The following is a 21,450-nucleotide window of genomic DNA, read 5'->3' on the forward strand; positions in this document are numbered from 1 at the left end:
TGAGCTTCATTTATCAATGCATAGAAAAAAAACCTGCAACTGGAAAAAAAGGGCAGGAAATTGGTACAGGCGGAAGTGGCTCTTTATTTATTTCTTGTTTTAATAAAACAACCTGCAGTCCGCAAAAGCCCATAAACTAGAACAAGTATTATTCATCTAAAAGAAGTAAAAAAAAAAAAAAAAAAAAAAAGGTGATAATAAAGAGCTTTTCAGCATTAGGTACATTTTATAAGTCCCCCAGGGGCCAGCAGAAGTGTAGCGTGGGCTCGCGCCAGCGTTCCGCGCGTGCAACGCCGCTGCTCCTGCAGGACCTGGAGTTAGAGCTGCCGGTCGCACTCACGCACGCACGCGCGCATACGCACACACGCACGCGCATACGCATACGCACGCGCAGAGACACAACATCACCGCGGCGGCTCGCGAGCATGGAAGCGGCGTCCCGTTAGCCAACACCGGCGGAGGCGTCCGTAAGTGTTTTCCCTTCCCGTGCACCGGTCCCGCGCGCGCGTCTTCCTGTGACTGCTGTAGCGCGGATTCAAGGGCGTGATGGCGGAGACGCTGTCATTAGGCTATTTGTGTGTCACGATACCAGGAAGTAGGCAGCGGCCGCGCAGAGACTAGGCCTCCGCTCGTATAAGCGCTTTAACAGCTCAACTAGACGTGATAGGTCGCGGTCTTCGTGGATTTCTAACTTGCACATGCTCCATGTCGAATTTAAAATGTACACGCGCGGTTTTATATATATATTTATATAAAACGAGGGCTTGAAAAGATGAATCGGTGGCAGCATCCTGCTCCTAGGTTGCTATAGCAACCGGGCGGAAGCAGATGTTCCTTGCAGATGGAGGACCTTCGTCGTCCATACCTTTCACCACTGCTGGTCCTTTTAAGTGCAATGCATTTGGTAGCTCTGAAGGTCTGATCTAGGTGGTGTTATTTCTTAGATTTACATGTTATAGTGCTTTTTTGTCTACTTCTTTTACTTTTACCACTACTATTAAACAACATAATGTTTTTCCCAAACCATTCTTCTCTTACTAACTTGTTGTCCTGCTGTATATTTGTATAGTACACAACACTCTTGTGGCTCTTTAAGAACCCCATTCTGTAGTATAACTATCACAAGACTATACTTATTCTAATTCTACTATACTTATTCTAATTCTAATACTATATACTATACTATATAACTTCTCGCTTAAAGTTTAAAGGGACGTGCTAAGTGTGTTGACAGCCGTATGCTGTTTTAGGTTTGACATTCACTTGACTTTTTTTACAGGCTTGATGGATCAGGAAATATTTTATTCATTTATTTATTCATCCTTAATGAGTACTTTAACTTGGTCAGGGTCACATGGACGTGAAGTTTAAACCTGAGATCTCTGAGTGCGTAACAGAAACAAATCCTGAATGGGATGTGTAATTTATAGTACACACCTACAGCATTTATAGTACCACTAGGATGCTTTTGGATGAACTAAGTTTAGGAAAACATGAATTCACACAGACAGTATAATAACCAGGAGTTCAGGATTACAACTTAAGACTTGGAGATGTACAACTACCTGCTGCACCACAGTGTCATCCAATATCTCAAATCCAAATACACAGATTATACAGATTCAGTGTTTCAGGTCTTTTCTCAGGTCTTTTTTCGTTTCAGGTCTTTCATACTTATACACAGTGATGCGTATAAATGCTGATGATCTGATCTTTACATTTTCACGATATTTTTTCTGTTGTAAATGATCAAAGGCATCAGTGTTACAGTGATACATAAATACTTTATTTACTGTATCAGATACACTTACAGTATTACAGTATATTTAATAAACTGGAAATTAAGCCTACACACTAACCACTATGTGCACAAAAGTTTCTCAGACACCTGACCATAAGATTTATATGTGCTTTTTGATCGTCCCATTCCACATTTAGTCCCCATTTGCTGTTATGATAACCTCCACTCTTCTAAATTGATGTTCCACTAGATATTGAAGTGTGGCTATGGAGATTTGTGCTCATTCAGACGTATGGGTTTTAGTAAAACCAGGCAATGTTGTAGTGTGAGGAGGCCTGTGGTGCATCTAGTGTTTCAGTTCATCCCAAAGGTGTTATAGGGTTGAGGTCAGAACTCTAAAGCAGGCCACTCAAGAGCTTTCAGTCCAACACATTTGGGTCTCCTAGTTCAAGTGAAGGTGAGAGTTAGGGAAAGAATCTCATATGGTTTAAACAGTCCCTATACCTTCGTCTGTATAGTGTAGCTTTCCTTATTTTTTAGTGTACAACTTTAAAATACTAACCTTGTTACCCTTTTCTCACTGTATCACAGAGATTTTCAAGTGATAGTATTTTTAGTCTGGGACCGAATGAATCAATATCAGGGTGTGTTTATTGACAGAAATTTCAAAGAGTTATGCTCTGGATAAGTGTGCCTGTCACATGCAGTAAACTTATTTGGAGTCTAATTCCAGTGTGATAACTTCGGCTTAATCCAAGTTTTTGGTGCGACACCATGCATTTAATGTACATTCGTCATAGCTCCATCATTGTTGAAGAAATGCAAAGGAACTTAAACATACTGCAGAATCTTTAATATAAAAAATTTTAAAATGAAGACTGTGAATGTAAATGAACATGTAAATTGCTTGCAAAAGTATTCAGACCTCTGACCAATTATTTCTTATATTAAGACTTAAAGCTCTTATTGAATCAAGCGGTGGCTTGATGAAATATTTGTGTGGGGTTTTAACACATACATTATGTATTTAAGCAAAATAATTTTTTTTTTTTTTTTTTTTACAAAATTATTTACCCAAAAACACCCAATGTCATCTATTTGATTTTGAGTTCAAGTATTGAAAAATAAAATTATATTGAAAATATTAATAAAATTTCAGTGTATCATCTGTAATTCAGTAATATAAATTAATCAGTTAAGGGGCTCTGAACTCATTTTAAAAAGCACCCTACTTTCTTTGTTTGAGACTTAATTCAACTTTGCTTAATTCAAAGCAAAAATATCAACAACAACTACCCCCAACTTAAATCTGAAATTGGCAATTTTAAACTCACTGTATTAAAGACCATCAACATTTATCATCGTTTCCAGTTTTATTAAAATCCAATCGATGGTGGCTAGTTTATGCATGATTTGCTTTACATATTTAAAGCAGTTTTGGAGACTTGTGGACCCCCACATCCATCATTAGAATGCCCGGTGATTGGCTGTGTTGAAAAGGTCCTTTCTCAAAATGTGAGCCTAATTGTGGTCCTTCACATCTTACTTCTACATTAGCAAACTTCAACCCTATAGTTTTGATTTCAGTTGTCCTCAAAGTGTAGCAAGTACAGCCTATTTGCAAATGGCTTTTGAATATATAGAGCCTTTATTTATTTTCATTTATTTATTTTTTAATTAGTTGATAGAAAGGTACATTTTAATACCCTTCTTGTTAGTTTGTGTTTTTTTGTTTGTTTACTGGTTTTGATAGGAAAGTTTACACAAGTATTAAGTTGTTTTCTTTAATTACGTTAGATTAGTTCTAAACAAAATGTGCACTGAATTGCCATTTGTCATTTACACCTTGCGGATTGTATAGAAAAAGTGTTGAGTGTTTTGAATAGGGTGTGTCTAACAGGATTTAAATGTGAATAGTGAATAGTGATAATTATATATATATTATAATAATATAAATGAGATAATTGTAAGCCGCTCTGGATAAGGGCATCTGCCAAATGCCATAAATCTGTTAAGGCAGGGATACGATGGAGGTTAGATGTACTGTTGATGTAAACTTTACATGTGTTTGTGTTTAAAAAAAAAGTTGAAAATCAGTTCCTATGTCTCTTGCAGCCTGGATGAATTGAAAAATAGAGATGGACTCAAGTACAGGGCAGTTTCTAAGTCCCTGCTGCTGAAAAGCATCTTCACAACATAATGCTACCACCACCATGATCCACTGTGAGGATGCTGTTCTTAAGGTGTTGAGCAGTTTTGCATTAAAAAAAAGCACTTTAATTGTGTGTTAGTGTCAAAATTATGGACTTATAAGAGCAATTTTTTTCTCAAGTGCCCCCAACATGCCTCTTTGTACATTCACACCCCTTTTCTCATATCTTTGTGCTTTTGTACTGTAGCTTTGTGGGGTACCTTGGCTGTAGTTTTCCTCTGACACAGCTTCTTCCATATGAGTGTTGAACCTTGTCGACTCAATTGGTGTCATCCTTGGACTCTTGGTTGCATACTAATGTCCTCTGAAACCAATCACACAGCTTTGGTGAACAGTTAGGAAGTAGCATATATATTTAAAACCATGATATATGGCTATATGACTATATTGATTTGTCTTCGTTAGCTTTTTTTATTTACATGCTGTTTAGCGAACATTGGGACATTTTTTGAACTTATTTAGTTCATGTAACACTTGACTTGAACAATGGTAGATTTTATATGTGACTTCTGATGGCAATAGGATGAATACTTAAGCAAATTGTTGTATTGCCATCGATAATACAACTGTAACTCTTATCATGTTATTATTGTGGGCTATTTTGTGCATGATGATAAAAAATATGTGCTTGACATTTGCATATTAAAATGTATTAAATGAGGATTTTATCATTTATAACACATTATTTGCCAATTAAAAGGGTTAGCACAGTGCCGTTTCTTACATTTTGAACAATCAGCTTTATAAAGTAAATAAAAATGCATTTTTATAGCTTGAAGTGGTACAGCAATGTGGTACTTTAATGTGTAAATGGTTGGTATAATTGTAGTTTGTTTAATTTAATAATGTATTTAATTTATATTTGTGCTCCCCCCATAATCTTTTATCCTAGAGCTAAACAAAAGAAGTCATTCATCTCTTCACATTAATTGCTAAACGTTCACACTGGTTTCCACTTCCCTCTGTGTCCTGGGGATGAACGCACCAATGAGGAGCCTGACCGTGAGTCTCATGGTTTAACAATTCCATCTGTCCCAGAACACGCCACTCAATGTTGTATTGTATATATGCTCCTGTCTGTTGTGGTGGACATTATTTGTCGATATAATCATACTGTACACGTTACACCATATATGCCATGTATGACTAACTGTTGTGTGTTATTTACAGGGTATGCCTGATCGCATGTTATGTGCAGTGCTGGAACAATTTCAGCTTTACTTTTCCCGTTGGTATGTGCGCTTTGTTTCAGTTAGTGTGTGATATCCATGTATTTTATCGTTCACTGTGAGAATGGCCCTTACTCCATACTATATGCAACCTCCATATTGGTTGCCTTTAGGTGTGTTTTTAAAGGTGAAGATCAAGTGTGATCTTTGCAGCAGGTAAGGGAAGGTAAGGGTATTATTTGTGTGACGTGAAACAGCGTCTTGTGTTCTCCTTGTGCTTAACTGTGTCCCACGGTGACCATGCAACACGATAGCGCATAACGTCTGGTATGGTTTTCTTTTTGTTTGGTAATGCGCAGCAGCAGTGAAGAGCGATCTTAAGTCAGAGCTTTCGATATTCATTTTGTTTGCATGGCTGTGTAGGCATAACCACATTTAAGTACCATATACCATAGATCATAAGCCGTGCATCGTAGAACCGTCACCGACGAAAAGTGTTGCATTTTAGCCATTACTACACACATTCAGACTAGTTCAGACCTACAGCATTGGTTGGTGACCATTTGCGGTCCTGTTTGTTGCTCTGCCTTTCAGATTCACTCCCTCTATAGCACGGCAAGCCCCAGCATGCTGAAGAGGAAGCAGAGCTCGCGTGTCGAGGCCCAGCCTATGACAGACTTTGGGCCTGATGAAACGCTCACGGACAGTGCCGATATCCTTTGGATCAACAAAGCAGTGAGTCAATGGTTATTCAGTGATGTTTCCAGCGGCAGCACATAAATAGGCCAAATGCTTGCGTCATGCCTGCTGGTGTCTTGTTGACGTGTTAAAGCGTGTGATTTTCCCCAGTGGGTGCACTCGTTACTGCGGGCCTGTGCCATAATCAGCGTCATCTCCGTGTGCATGAACACACCCAAGACATTCGAGCACTATCCCCCACTCCAGTACGTCACCTTTACCCTGGACACTCTGCTCATGTTCCTCTACACTGCTGAGATGATCGCCAAGATGCACATCAGGGGCATCGTCAAGGTAACGCGCTCTGAATGGTGGTTTTACAGTTCTTAAAAACGAAACGATATGCAAAGTCCATGGATTTAAATAAATGCAGCTGGCAGATGAAAGAGCCTTAATTACTGATGAGGAAAATATGGACGACTTGATTGGCAAATCACTTCTGGTACATGCATGCAAGAAAAGCCATTAAAGTACCCACCAGGTCAACAGGAAGTGGTCGTTTCAGAATGAAAATTACTCTGATTTTGTACTTTACAAAAAAAAAAAATGTTCAGAGCAATTAGTCAAGCCACATTTGTGACCTTCATTCTGGGCAGTCATTTCTTTTTCTGCTGAAAAATTATTTTCAGACATATGATGACTCATTGTTGGACAGGTACTCAAGCTTAATGACGCCAATTTTACGTCTCTTTGCTTCTTTGTTTCTTCCAAAACTGCCCAGCTCCCACTCTGAGCATGAAAAGATTAAAAAGACCAATATTTATATCTTTTTTTTTTTTTTTTTTTTTTAAACTAGCACTTTTTTGTATTCTTAACAATCTTACATCTATAAGTATTTGTAAAAATATCTAAATTAAAACTATACCTTTATCAGAAATCCTCTATAGCAGCTATAATTGCAGGCAGAAGAGTATTTTTGTTCCTGAGAGAAGCTTTTCCATTAATCTTGAAGGACCTCCCAGGGGGTGAAGTGCTGAAATAACATCCCTCTTTCTATTGAACCTTTCAATTCAGCAGGTTAGCAGCTTGATTGGGTTAAGGTCAGGTAGCAGGACAGGTCTTTTCCTTACAGACTGTACTGTCTAGCACATCTAGGAGGTATGTGTGAGTTGTTAGTCATTAAACACTACATGGAGAAATAAGGAAAATGTTCCCAAACTTTTGGTGGGAAATTTTGGGCCAGATTACTATTGGTTTCATTTTAGAACCAGCTTTAATTATTATTATCGTTATTATTATTATTATTATTATTATTATTATTATTATTATTATTATTATTTTTACAATTGTTCTCAGTTGTACACTGTGATACACCGTGATACATCGTGAAGTACAGTATTTATACCCTGATTAAATATGACTCCAGCAAGAAAGAAACTTCTCTGATGTTTCTACTGGTGTAAAAGTACAAATATAACTGCATTTGAATCCATAAAAAGTAAAAGTAACAACTTATGAGAACTATTATTTTGTTAATTTATGCAATTCAGTGTTCTATTCTCTTGCACAGCATACCTTTTAAATGAGTTTTCTATTCCTAAAGATACACACAGTGAGAGAACCCTTACTCCACACAGACCAGAACTGTGGCGTTATGCTTGTGACAGGATTTTTGAAGTAGTATTTAAAGTAGTTTGAAGTAACGAGGAATGGTAAGCTTTTCTAAAATGTAGTGAAGTAAAAATGTGTAATATTAGACACTAAAATGTACTTGGGTAAACGTTTCTCAGAATAAACGTACTTTGACAATGTACAGATCTTAAAAAAAAAACAACAACCAAATAACCTGGCTCTTTTACTGTCCTTATTTGTTAAGATTCACTTCATCACTTTGGTTCATGGACTTACAGCAAAACACTGTAGGAATGCTGAAGGAATGAGAAAACATGGATGTTCTAGTGATGTTATTTATTCAGTCATTATTTTAATGTATAAGAAAGGTCCCCTGGTGGTCTAGTGGTTAGGATGCGCCGCTCTCACCGCTGCGGCCTGTGTTCGATCTCCAGGTCAGGGAACCGACCCCAGGACCTCTTAGTGCTGGTCCCAAGCCCGGATAAATGGGGAGGGTTGCTTTAGGAAGGGCGTCCAGCGTGTGCCAAATCAAACATGCGTATGATCCACTGTGGCGACCCCTAATGGGAGAAGCCGAAAGAAAGTTTTGTATTTTAATGTATAAGACGCATGGAAACGTTTAATCTTTAATAACTGTTTCAGTAAATGTACCATCTATACTATAAGGACAAGAGTTTGTAGACACCTGACATTAAAATTTGCATGTACAACAAGTCCTGATTTGCTGGTATAATAATCTCCACTCTTCTGGGAAGATGTTCCACTAGATCTTGGAGTGTAGTTGTGATGATTTGTGTTCATTCAGTCATAAGGGTGTTAGTAAAGTCCTTTACTGATGTAGGCTGAGGAAGCCTTGAGTGCAGTTAGTGTTCTGAATCATAACAAAGATGTTGGAAGGAGATCAGAGCTCTATGGCAGGCCACTCAATATCTTTCACTTTAACCCATGTGAAGCAAATGTTCATGGAGCTGGCTTTGTGCAGAGCATTGTCATGCCGGAACAGGTTTCGATCTCCTAGTTCAAGTGCAAGGAAAATTGTCTAAATTGACACATACTAAGGCATGCTGTATAATTGTGTGCCCCAACTTGGTGTTAACAGTTGTGGAAAAAACACATATGGCTAAAAAAAAAGTCAGGTGTCCAAATACTTTTGTCCACATTGTGTAACTTTAACAGACATTACAGTTGCTTGAAGGAAAATGGAAAAATTATATATACATGTATACACCTATAGTTTCTGTGCATGTATCTGTGCATGCATATATGCAATGTTTTGTTATTTTGAGAACCTCATTTAAAATTATTTTAAGGTTGTTGAATCCTGTGTACAAGGAATATATGTATAGAGTATTTTCTTATTTGCCTTTCTTTAAACTTTATTTGAAATCCAAAATATATATTATTTTCAGAACAATTGCTTGTAGCCAATATGTGACTGATTTAGATAGATGGACAGACAGACAGACAGACAGACAGACAGACAGACAGACAGACAGACAGATAGACAGATAGATAGATAGATAGATAGATAGATAGATAGATAGATAGATAGATACAAACCCGATTTCAAAAAAGTTGGGACACTGTACAAATTGTGAATAAAAAAGGAATACAAAAATTTACAAATCTCATAAACTTACATTTTATTCACAATAGAATATAGATAAAATATCAAATGTTGAAAGTCAGACATTTTGAAATGTCATGCCAAATATTGGCTCAATTTGGATTTCATGAGAGGTACACATTCCAAAAAAGTTAAGACAGGTATCAATAAGATGCTGGAAAAGTTAAATGTATATATAAGGAACAGCTGGAGGACTAATTTGCAACTTATTAGGTCAATTGGCAACATGATTGGGTGTAAAAAGAGCCTCTCAGAGTGGAAGTATCTCTCAGAAGTCAAGATGGATCACTTCCCCAATGATACAGCGAAAAATAGTGGCGCAATATCAGAAATGAGTTTCTCAGAGAAAAATTGCAAAGAGTTTGAAGTTATCATCATCTACAGTGCATAATATCATCCAAAGATTCCGAGAATCTGGAACAATCTTTGTGCGTAAGGTTCAAGGCCGGAAAACCATATTGGATGCCCGTGATCTTCGGGCCCTTAGACGGCACTGCATCACATATAGGAATGCGACCGTAATGGAAATCACAACATGGGCTCAGGAATACTTCCAGAAAACATTGTCGGTGACCACAATCCACTGTGCCACCGTGCCATTCGCCATTGCCGGCTAAAACTCTATAGGTTAAAAAGGAAGCCATATCTAAACATGATCCAGAAGTGCAGGCGTTTTCTCTGCGCCAAGGCTCATTTATTTGGACTGCGGCAAACTGAAAAACTGTTCTGTGGTCAGACGAATCAAAATTTGAAGTTCTTTTTGGAAAACTGGGATGCCATGTCATGTGAGGACAAAGACAACCCAAGTTGTTATCAGCGCTCAGTTCAGAAGCCTGCATCTCTCTTGGTATTGGGTTGCATGAGTGCGTGTGGCATGGGCAGCTTACACGTTTGAAAAGACACCATCAATGCTGAAAGGTATATCCAAGTTCTAGAACAACATATGCTTCCATCCAGACATCGCCTCTTTCAGGGAAGACCTTGCATTTTCCAACATGACAATGCCAGACCACATACTGCATCAATTACAACATCATGGCTGCGTAGAAGAAGGATCCAGGTACTGAAATGGCCAGCCTGCAGTCCAGATCTTTAACCCATAGAAAACATTTGGCTCATCATAATGAGGAAGATGCGACAAAGAAGACCTAAGAGAGTTGAGCAACTAGAAGCCTGTATTAGACAAGAGTGGGACAACATTCCTATTCCCTTGAGCAACTTGTCTCAGTCCCCAGACGTTTGCAGACTGTTATAAAACAAAGAGGGGATGCCACACAGTGGTAAACATGGCCTTGTTCTAACTTTTTTTCCTTAAAATGATACATTTTCTTAGTTTAAACATTTGATATGTCATCTATGTTATATTCTGAATAAAATATTGAAATGAGAAACTTCCACATTATTGCATTCTGTTTTTATTCACAATTTGCTTTTTTAGAATTGGGTTTGTAGGTAGATAGATAGATCATTTTATTCCTCCCAGAGGGAAACGCACTATAGATTATGGTGACCATGTCTATTATTGTAGTAATCATAAAGTACCATGAGCTGGCTGAACTGTTATTTGGTTATCTCAGCATCCACACTAGGGAGGACACCTGCACAGACTGAATAATGCTGGCTCTTTTGTTCCCAGCTACCCTGGCCTTTCATTAGCACTGCAGCCCAGCTGCTTCTCACCTGTAGACTCTCATTAAAAAATATGTGTCTTATCAACCCGTCTCTGTTTCCAGGGAGATAACTCCTACGTTAAAGACCGCTGGTGCATGTTTGATGGCTTCATGGTGGTCTTTCTCTGGGTCTCTCTTGTGCTACAGGTACAAAACGCAAGCCATGTTGTTTTAAGCACTAGTTCTCTGATAAATTCGGTTCATACTGATGCTTTTAATTAAAAAGCGCAGTGTGGTGATTCACACTGTTTATCTGTTTTCCCCTGGCCTTGTTTATAGGTGTTTGAAATAGCTAAGATTGTGGACCAGATGTCACCATGGAGAATGCTGCGCATACCCAGGGCTCTTATAATGATACGTGCCTTTCGGATCTATTTCAGATTCGAGTTGCCGCGCACTCGCATTACCAACATTCTTAAGTAAGTGACTCATGAAAGACTTAATTAGAATATTATTGAACCAGGCTGATTACACACGTTAGGGCAGTGGTAGCCCAGTGGTTAAGGCCTAGTATTGCCTCGCTGCCACTCTTGGGCCCTTGATAACGGCACTTAACCCTCTGTGCTGTATCATGGCGGACCCTGTATACTGACCCTAGGTTTCAAACAAGCTGGAATATGTAAAGAAGAAAAAATCACTGTGCTGTAAGGTATATGTGGCAAATAAAGGAAATTTTATTAATTGTTTTCTTTTTTCTTCTTTTAAAGGCGATCTGGAGAGCAGATCTGGAGTGTGTCTATATTTTTGCTTTTCTTCCTGCTCCTTTATGGAATCCTGGGGGTTCAAATGTTCGGCACATTCAATCATCATTGCGTTACGAACGATACAGAGGAAGGGTAAGTAATCACATTTATAAATTTATAAATAATCGTGTCTGTTTCCAGCATTTGGTTATCAATTATGTCATTTTTTATTTTTTTTTGGACTACATATTTTTATTCATTACATGAATGTCCGAACCATGAATACTGACACAATACCAGCAGCATTATCAGGCAGTATTGTTCTTCGCACAAGGTCAGATCGATCACATTTTTTGTTGGAATAACTGTCCACAGTAGGCCCTTTATGCTTTTGTAGGCCCAAAGCCAAATGATCTAATTGAGACAGCTAATAATTATAACTTTGCCTGCAAATATAAAAATATAAAAGTGTGAAATAGTTGCACAGCTTCTAAGCACTGGTTTTCACAATATTGGGCAATTTGTTAAACCTGATGTGAAATGTGCCCTATTGTTGAGACATTGTTAAGCGTTTGAATACTGATGATTCCCGTGCCTGTGATCGTGGAGAATTATGGAAGTCTGTGAGCTCATGTGTGTGGAAGAGGGTTGATAGTGGACTCCTCCACGTGTGGCACAGTAGGTTCCCCATTCTCACTTTCACTATATAGAGAAATATATTGGGACACCTGACTTTCCCAGCCATATGTGGTTCTTTCCCAAACTGTTATTGCAAATCCGAAGGCACACAATTGTATTTGGATCCAGTAGCATGGAATTTCCCCCTTACTTGAACTATGAGACCCAAACCTGTGGTATAAAATAAAAGTGGAATGCGATGCTCAAAAAGCACATACCATACTTATGACCTTATGACCAAACTTTTGCATGTAATCAGAAAAAATATTCAAACTATTTAATGTTTTAGTTTGTATAGTGGTGAAATATAATGACCCATGAACGTTGCATGACTAAGAGTTCAAAATGAACAAGCATTTAAGGGTTCAAATATACAGCTGGTACATATATTAGACATTTTATATAAACTATATTGCCAAAAGTTTGCAGACACCTGGTCATAAGTATGTTATGTGTTTTTTGAGCATCCTATTCCACATTTAGTTACAGTTTACACACTTTTGTTGCCAGTTATTTAGACAATAACAGCTGTATGTTGAATTATTTTCAGAGGACAGTAAATCTATACTGCTTGATATTGTGATTTGTGGTGAGAGTAGTGAGCAGGTGGAGAAGAGCCTGGAGAGGTGGAGGTACACGCTGGAGAGAAGGGGAATGAAAGTCAGTAGGTGTAAGGTGTACATGTGTGTGAATGAGAGGGAGGGCAGTGGAGTGGTGCGGTTGCAGGGAGAAGTGGTGGAGAAGGTGGAGGAGTTCAGGTATCTGGGGTCAACAGTGCAAAGTAATGAAGAGTGTGTTAGAAAAGTGAAGAAAAGAGTGCAGGCAGGGTGGAGTGGGTGGAGAAGAGTGGCAGGAGTGATTTGTGATAGAAGAGTATCTGTAAGAATGAAAGGGAAAGTTTATGAAATGGTTTGGACATGTGCAGAGGAGGGACATGGGGTATATTGGTAGAAGAATGCTGAGGATGGAGCCACCAGGAAGGAGGAGAAGAGGAAGGCCAAGGAGGAAGTTCATGGATGTGGTGAGGGAAGACATGCAGGTAGTTGGTGTAAAAGAGGCAGATGTAGAGGACAGGGTGGTATGGAGACAGATGATCCGCTGTGGCGACCCCTAATGGGAGCAGCCGAAAGAAGAAGAAGAAGAAGAAGAAGAAGGAGAAGGAGTGAATCTATACTGCTATACAAGCTGTATACTGACTACTCTAAAATATATCCAAGTTTCATTTCTATATTTTCTGTATTTTCCCTTAAGAAGATTATACTAAAATGGTTGCTTATTGCCTACACTTTTTTGCACTGCTCCGGTGGTCTTGAAGATTCCAAAAAATATAAACTAAAAAATATAAACCAAAGAATTCATGACTTGTTCTTGAATAAATGCTATAAACCCTAAAAAAGAGTGCTGGCTCTACACACACACACACACACACACACACACACACACACACACACACACACACACACACACACATTGATCTTCATAAACTACTGTACAGAAAATGTATTAACAGCTGTAGCGACAGGAAAGAAATGTCTCTGCAGTGTGCACAGTACCAAATTAAATGTGTATGATTACCCATTTGATAGTGTAAATGCATTAAGAGATAGCTGTTTGGTGTATTTATTTTCTAGACAGGGCTATTTAATATTCCTGAGCGGACTGGTGTTTTGCAGCCAGCTCTGAAACAAAGAGCCCCAGCCATCAGTATTACAGCGGAGGAGTACTCTGCAGACTAATCATAATAATTAGCACATCCTACATTGTCTGGGCTTTGTGCACACACTTATCCTTCCCTCCCTAAACTTTACAGCCTCAATCGGCCTCAATCTCTGCGACTCTGAGAGATCTCCTAACCCCGACCGTGCTGTGATTTCAGCCCTCTCTTGGACATCGTTTACATACATTTTCGTTGATTACTTTTTGAAAGTGGCACTGAGTTTAAAGATACAGTCCCTAATGATTTCATGCTTTGAATGAGACGAGATTTAGCTTTTTGCTCTTTTAAAGGCACGCTTCAGAAGTGTTCCGAGTCAATCCTTGTGTCTAATCTAGCCAGACCATATGTCCTTGGCCCAAAGTCGCACTGAATTGATGGAGGTTGTGGATAAAATTTTAAGGGCAGCTTTCTCGTCAGGGTTCTATTTCTTTTTTTTTTATGGAGAAAAATCTTGCATTTGATGACACCAATTATTTTCGGTTTCTTCTTTTATGTTGTAATATTATATGATGTGATCTTGCCACTCACATTTTTCAAATATTTCAGGCGTTTCGGAATGACTGAACTATTGCTAGCAATGAGAAGTTGCAGTGGTGATTCATAAGATTATTCCTTAGGATGTAGATTGTATTTATTTATTTTATTTATTGCCAGATTAAGCTTACTTTAACGTTCTACTGGGTGATTTATCAGCATGTAATTAAAGCTATTTTCATTCAGCAGCGCATCTCTGATTGGCCTCGGTGATACTGCAATAAATTATCCCCTACTCATTTGAGATCCCTTAATAAACAATTTCAAAGAATGTCTGGGTAACCAATTTGAAAACATTAATTTTCATTAGAGACATCAAGTGGATCGTGATGTAACACCTGTGGCCCAAATTGGGAATTGTGTGTGTGTGTGTGTGTGTGTGTGTAAGAGTGAGAGAGCTCATTTCAGTGTGCCTGTGCGTGGGCATTTTTTCCACTAAGTAGGAATAGGAATAAAGAACAAGAATAAACATAAGAATATCTGACAGTTTAATCTTAATGTTTATTTCCAAAAAAAGCTTGCCTATTGACTTCTGAGTTTGTGTACTGGTTTATCTGAGTAAGAGTTATATTTAGGTATAAACATAAAATAATGAGCCGCATTCATAATTATAGCAGTTATAGTAAGACTACTGTGTGTGTTCCAAATAATATATTATTCAGTTTTATTTGATTTTTATTGCAGTAATGTGACATGGAACAACCTTGCCATACCCGACACACACTGCTCTCCAGATGGAGAGGGATACCAGTGTCCAATGGGCTTTAAGTGCGTGGACTTGGAGGACCTGGGTCTCAGCCGACAGGAGCTGGGCTACAGTGGCTTCAACGAACTTGGCAAGTGTGAAACGTCTGACATGCTGACTGGCTGAACTTTTTCAATTCAGAATTCAATTCATTTTCTAAATAATGTAATTGATACAATATTTAAAAAATACATTTATCCCATAACCCCTTGAAAAGGACCAAATTGTAATGGCTAGACCACTGAGTCAGAGCATCTCCAAAACTGCAACTCTTTTGGGTTGTTCCTGGTCTGCAGTGGTCAGTATCTATTAAAAGTGCTCCAAGGAAGGAACAGTGGTTAACCGGCAGCCAAGGCTCATTGATGCACATGGGGAGTGAATGCTGGCCCGTGTAGTCCGATCCAACAGATGAGCTCCTGTAGCTCCAATTGCTGAAGAGGTTAATGTTAATGCTCGATGGGTCAGGACTGTTTTGACAGAAGTTTCATCATCCTTTCATGTATAAAGAAACCTCTGTTCAATGGGTTGGCCTTTGACAAACTTTAACCCCAAATTTAAAGAAAGATATGAAATTTAAATTTCTCATACTGCCGTTTGTACTCTGTTTGTTTAAGCTTTTATAAAACCTCTTATAAAGTGTGTGTTTGGAAAGAGGGATCTGCAGGTTTGGAATAAAAACACCTGACTAGATGCAGTATAGCCAAAAGTTTGCTTATGTGTGCATTGTTGTGTCTGCACACCGGCTGACTGAATTCAGGGGCACTGAGGTGATCTTACATCTGGGCTTCTTCTCTGTTTTTCCCCCTCTTCAGGTACCAGCATATTCACTGTGTACGAGGCCGCCTCTCAGGAAGGCTGGGTCTTTATCATGTACCGTGCCATTGACAGCTTTCCACGCTGGCGCTCCTACTTCTACTTCATCACACTCATCTTCTTCCTCGCTTGGCTGGTTAAGGTGGGGTCTCCTTCCCCTTTAACCTTATGTATGACCTCTACATCTTTTACTATATATACAGTATATATCGGCTCATGTAGAGGTTGTTGGTGATACGACGCTTGTATTAATAGTGTTTATTTCCATTCCATTAACTTTATTAAGGAGAAGATTCTTTTTTTAATGGCTTTCCATCAGCTGTTTTTTTTGGATCAAGCACCGATCATAAAGCGTAATAGACCAGAAAAGGACAAACCGACTGACAAACGTGCACTTTGTGCTTTCAGAACGTGTTCATAGCTGTGATCATTGAGACTTTTGCTGAGATCCGGGTGCAGTTTCAGCAGATGTGGGGCTCCAGAAGCAGCACTACATCCACAGCGACCACACAGGTACTGACTGAACCTTTAATAGTAACCTTTAATCACACCCAAAATATCCTCATTTTTCGATAGATTAAACGGATTCTGCACTTTGCTGCTCAGGTACATTCTTGTTATTTGGAACACCGGAGCATACTGTGCGATATTTACCACATTACCACAAAATAATTAGCACTCGTTTTGTCGCTTGTCATTTACTAATATGATGCTATAGCTCAGTATTACAAGCCTCACTGTTTTTTTGTTTTCTCACCGATTTTGCATTCTTGTCACATTTACATCCATCAGTGTTCTTTCACTCCAATGCCCAGCACGATTCCTGCACATCCATCATACGTTTAATGGGTATTTCTACCATGAGCCATCAATCATACACCGTTTAGAGATAAAGACATACAGTGAGGTGTCTAGAACAGACATAATGTCACAGAAGAAATCATGGAAAGAATAGAAATATTTATCATTCTGTTGCTTTTTGTGTTTATTTTATATATAATGATTTATATAGTATTAGGAATATTAAGAATTAAAGAGATATTGGAAACTGCTTTTGCTTTCTTTTGATTCTGAAGTCATGTGACTACTGCATTACCACACAAACCAGCACACCTCCACATGTCTGGAGTAGTAGCCTGGTGGTGCAGCTGGTGCTGTCCCTGATTCCTCTCTGAGCTTATGTCCATGTCTGCCTGATGTCCATATGTGCTTTTAGCTTATTGCCTGATGTCCATGAGTGTTTTCTTCTTGTCCGCTTATTAGAAAATGGTTAATCTAAATTGCTTTTAATATACATGTGTAAATTGTGTGTGTGTGTGTGTGTGTGTGTGTGTGTGTGTGTGTGTGTGTGTGTGTGTGTGTGTGTGTGTGTGTGTGTGTAAAATGGACTGGCGATCTGTGTTCCTGCCTCACACCAAAGGAAATAAGGATTCTGCACTAATAGTGAAAAAAGCAGCTAATGAAGAACATAGTTATTGTTTGTTTGGCAAAGTGTTTGTTTGGCAAAGTGGTTTATTGGTAGAATTGGAGGTGAGTTGTGGGGTAGTGAGGCTATGAGGGGTGTGTTTGTGTGCGTGTGTGCTAGATAATGCCAGCCAGTCCATGCGTGATGTGTCCCAACACCTGTCCTGCCCTAATGTTCTTTTCTCCCACTGTAAAGATATTATAAAATCTGAGTGTACATGGTTTGCTTTTGCCCATCCAGTGCGTGTCCTTTCATTCATTTGGTGTGAAATGTGAAGCAGTGTCCTGGTGTGAAAACATGTAAGTGCAGCCATGTGAATAGAAGCATAGTAGGTTTTTGATGGTGCCAGTCTTTGCGCCAGGGCCAAGCTGGAGCAACACCTCAGGGGTTCCATTAATGGAATTGGCAGCACAACAGCTACCAGAACTGGCACCACTATATATTCTCTGCTTCTGGCACAATTTTAATGGAAATAGATAGAAGCGTTACCTTCTCTGTCTCTGATTTCTAATTCTTTTAATAGATCAGTGTGTAATAAATAAGGAGAAAATGAATGAATAATGTTATTTCTAAAATGAACGCAAATAAATCAGATTTTATTAGTTGGATGAATGCCAGATGTTGTCTATGATCACTGTTGATGATTAATTTTCATTACAGTCTGAAGGCAAATGTAAACATTTGTGAATACATTTTTAAAATTTTCTTAATACAGCTTGTGTTGGGTAAAAGAAACTCGAACTGGAATATCTGGAATCTTTTTTTTTTTTGTACTCTTGATGTCCCTAGTTATTTCTCAGTTATACTATCTAGACCTGTGACCTTGAAAACAATTAGCTTTTCTCTATCAGCTTTAATTTTAATTACAGAGGCTCTTGAGTCTTCTGTCACACAAAAAAAGCAATTAGCTCAAGGTGTACAGGAAGCTGTAATTCTCTGGGTGTTAATCAATAAGGCCCGAGTCAGTACCTTTACCCAAAGAAATAAAACTATTGACCTAAAGTGGATGTCTGGGACCTGAGAATCGTTTAATTGTGGAATTCTCCTTTGTTCAGCTATTCTTATATATAAAATTCCTTTTAATTTAGGCCCCCTAAGAAGATTAGGCAAGGTTTTGATTAGAAAACTTTTTTTTTTGTTTTAATTTTTTTAATATATATCGAAAACAAAACATATATATACATTGAAATATATACATGAAATATATACATTTATTGTTTTTGCTTATTTTTAATAAATCTTTTTTTTTTTTTTTTATGTGATTGTAAGTGGTTTGGTTTCTTCAGGATTAGTTTAAAAAGCTACACATTGGCTATCTGTACATTGCCTTTATTCTTTTTTTTGTTTGTTTGTTTTAAACACGAAAAGTTAATAGTACAATAATATAATATAATATAATATAATATAATATAATATAATATATAATATAATATAATAAATTATATTTAAAAGCATTGAACATCCTGGCATCATTTTACAAGAAGTTTATTTCGATCACTATGTGCTCAAGAGCAACCAGATAGCTCCCAGTTGATGGGAGGATAGGAATGGTTTGCAAGAAATCTGGTTCATTTACATTTACATTTATGGCATTTGGCAGATGCCCTTATCCGGAGTGACTTACATTTATCTCATTCAAACCTCCGAAGTGCTGGCGAGGTGGAAGCTCAGTGCTTAAGGCTCTGGTTTACTGATTGAAAGGTCAGGGGTTCAAGCCCCGGTATTGCCAAGCTGCCACTCTTGGGGCCCCTGAGCAAGACTTTTAACCCTCAGTACTCCAGCGGTGCATTAACATGGCTGACCCTGTGCTCTGACTCGAGCTTTCTAACATTGCTGGGATATGTGAAGAAAGAATTTAACTATTCTGTAAAGTGCATATGATGGGTAAAAAAAAAAGCCTATCTTTTTCTATGGGGATAGGGTCCTTGCTCAGGGGTACAGGAGTGGCAGCTTGGTGTGGCTGGGATTTAAATTCATGACTGTTGTATCCAAAGTCTAACGCCTTAACCACTAAGATACCACCTCGACACCTCCCCCTGGTTATAGGTATGGTTATTTGGCTCGGTACACTGTTATAGATATTGCATTTGAAGCAGTAATACAATGAGTTTCAAATGTAATTTGAAGGTGGTAGCTCTGTGGTTAATGTACTGGCCTTTAGATCAGAAGGTGACAGGTTTTAATCCAAGCGCTGCCACTGCTGGGACTTTGAGCAAGGCTCTTAACTCTCAACTGCTCAGTTTTAAGTCACTCTGGATAAGAGGGTCTGCCAAATGTTGTTAATTGTAATGCAGTTTTGAAGACAGTGTATTTAACAGAGTATGTATATTTATTGACAAGGATATTTAAAATGCAATCTTATTCCGTACCAAAAGATAAGTATGCAAGTACAGTCGCCCCCCGTTTATCGCAATAGTTACGTGCCACTACCAACAGCAAAAAACTAAATTCGCGATAAATGGACCCCGCCCCAAAAATGTTTTTTTTTTTTTTTTTTATTGTTTAAGCCTTAAATCATCCTCCCACACTTTTTAAACATACACAGATAACATTTTCAAGAATATATTATGATTAATCTTTTGTAAATTCGTAAAAAAAATCACATTTATAGTAAATACTGTAGTACAGTACAAAACTATGCATAGTTTCTCTGCTTGTTTATTGGTGGACGTGTCAAAAAAGGGGCTAAAGATAAACGTCACTGAATTCTTTATTTTTTTTATTGGCTAAATCTTGTGACTTTTGTCCTCAATTCCGCCCTTTTTTTGACGTCAGAGGACGCTACAACCAATAAATACGCGGGAACCTACGGTTTCTTGTAATGCAACTCATTTCTTATGATGGAATAAAATCGGGACCATTCACAAAACAAAATAGTTATGTGCCACATTTAAAATCGTGATAAAGTGGGACTGCGAGATTCGAAAATATAAATAAAATAAACAAATCGAGGGACGACTGTATTGTGTTTCTGACATATGCTACAAAATGTGCTTCACATTGTCAAATGTGAATCTAAAGCACGAATAGTTCATCTCTACTTATCACTGATCGCCATTATTTCCCAGTTTCAGTTTTCTTTCCATCTAAACTGTGTAATAATAAATATCAGTTGTCTGAGACATCATAACTGTTTCTCTCCATCTGCCTAACCCCCTTTTTTTCCCCTGGCAGATGTTTCATGAGGACGCATCTGGAGGATGGCAGCTTGTGGCGGTGGATGTTAATAAACCGCATAGCCTTGCTCCTGCTTGCCTTCAGGTACCAAACATGCAAGTTAATAGCACTGATACCCTGAACGTCAGCACGCCCCTCTGCATAGCTGTACTGACAAATCTAATGCCACTCCACTCTGTGGGAGTGTAAGACCCGTACCCGCAGGCCACTGCAACACAACAAGTGCATTTGGTTTTAGAGAACATCCGATGGACTGATTTATTTTTTATATCACCATTATGGACTTTATATTATGCACACATGGTGCTTGATGAAGTGCGTCAGTTTTTTTTTTCTAAGCCTTGCCATTTGATCAAACAGCACATTTAATACACTGTGACTCAGTCTGACATGTCAGTGACATTTGGTTTGTCTTTAAGCCGTTTGCCATTATAGTGTGTTAATGAATCATGTCTGAATGGCATTCAAATGAGAATGTCTTTTTGCGAGAGTGAGTATACGAGTAGAGCACATAAAGCTGAACAGCTGGAAATGGTTTTGGTTCTTCCATCATTGATGGCACTTTAATACATAGATTAGATCTGGCCAGGAGATTTGCCTTCATGGTTGAGCTGTTTAAAGAAAAATAGCCATGGGTGATCGGTGATGATGGACCATTACTACAGCCATCATGCTGATATAACTGAGGAATAAAGACCTTCTTGTATCATATCAGTTGGCTTTAAGAATTATGCTTGCAATAAGTGTTTGAAGAAATTGATTAAGGTCTGGCAATGTTGTATCATGAAAAATCACCTCTTCAATGAACACAATGGAAACATTTGAGTTTCAAGGACCGAAAAAAAAAAGAAAAGAAATTGTAGCAGGTGCTATGATGGTGAAGAATGACATTCAGTGACATTTCTGGAT

General features: G+C 38.3%; 1 protein-coding gene across 3 annotated transcripts in view; it reads left to right on the plus strand.

Moving 5' to 3' along the window:
• The first annotated feature begins 205 nt into the window (after positions 1-205).
• Positions 206-21,450, plus strand: part of nalcn (sodium leak channel, non-selective) — a 96,050-nt gene continuing 74,805 nt past the window's right edge. The window contains exons 1-12 of one of the 3 annotated variants that reach the window (XM_046844541.1): positions 206-467; positions 4,846-4,955; positions 5,124-5,185; positions 5,717-5,857; positions 5,972-6,154; positions 10,793-10,876; positions 11,009-11,148; positions 11,437-11,565; positions 15,026-15,177; positions 15,899-16,041; positions 16,308-16,412; positions 20,539-20,625. In XM_046844541.1, coding sequence (XP_046700497.1) covers positions 5,144-5,185; positions 5,717-5,857; positions 5,972-6,154; positions 10,793-10,876; positions 11,009-11,148; positions 11,437-11,565; positions 15,026-15,177; positions 15,899-16,041; positions 16,308-16,412; positions 20,539-20,625 — 1,206 coding nt within the window. In that variant the 5' untranslated portion in view covers positions 206-467; positions 4,846-4,955; positions 5,124-5,143. The remainder of the gene's footprint in view (positions 468-4,845; positions 4,956-5,123; positions 5,186-5,716; positions 5,858-5,971; positions 6,155-10,792; positions 10,877-11,008; positions 11,149-11,436; positions 11,566-15,025; positions 15,178-15,898; positions 16,042-16,307; positions 16,413-20,538; positions 20,626-21,450) is intronic. The other 2 variants (XM_046844542.1, XM_046844543.1) reach the window with 2 other exon arrangements.

The sequence above is a fragment of the Silurus meridionalis genome, chromosome 3, assembly GCF_014805685.1.
Source record: "Silurus meridionalis isolate SWU-2019-XX chromosome 3, ASM1480568v1, whole genome shotgun sequence".
NCBI lineage: Eukaryota > Metazoa > Chordata > Actinopteri > Siluriformes > Siluridae > Silurus > Silurus meridionalis.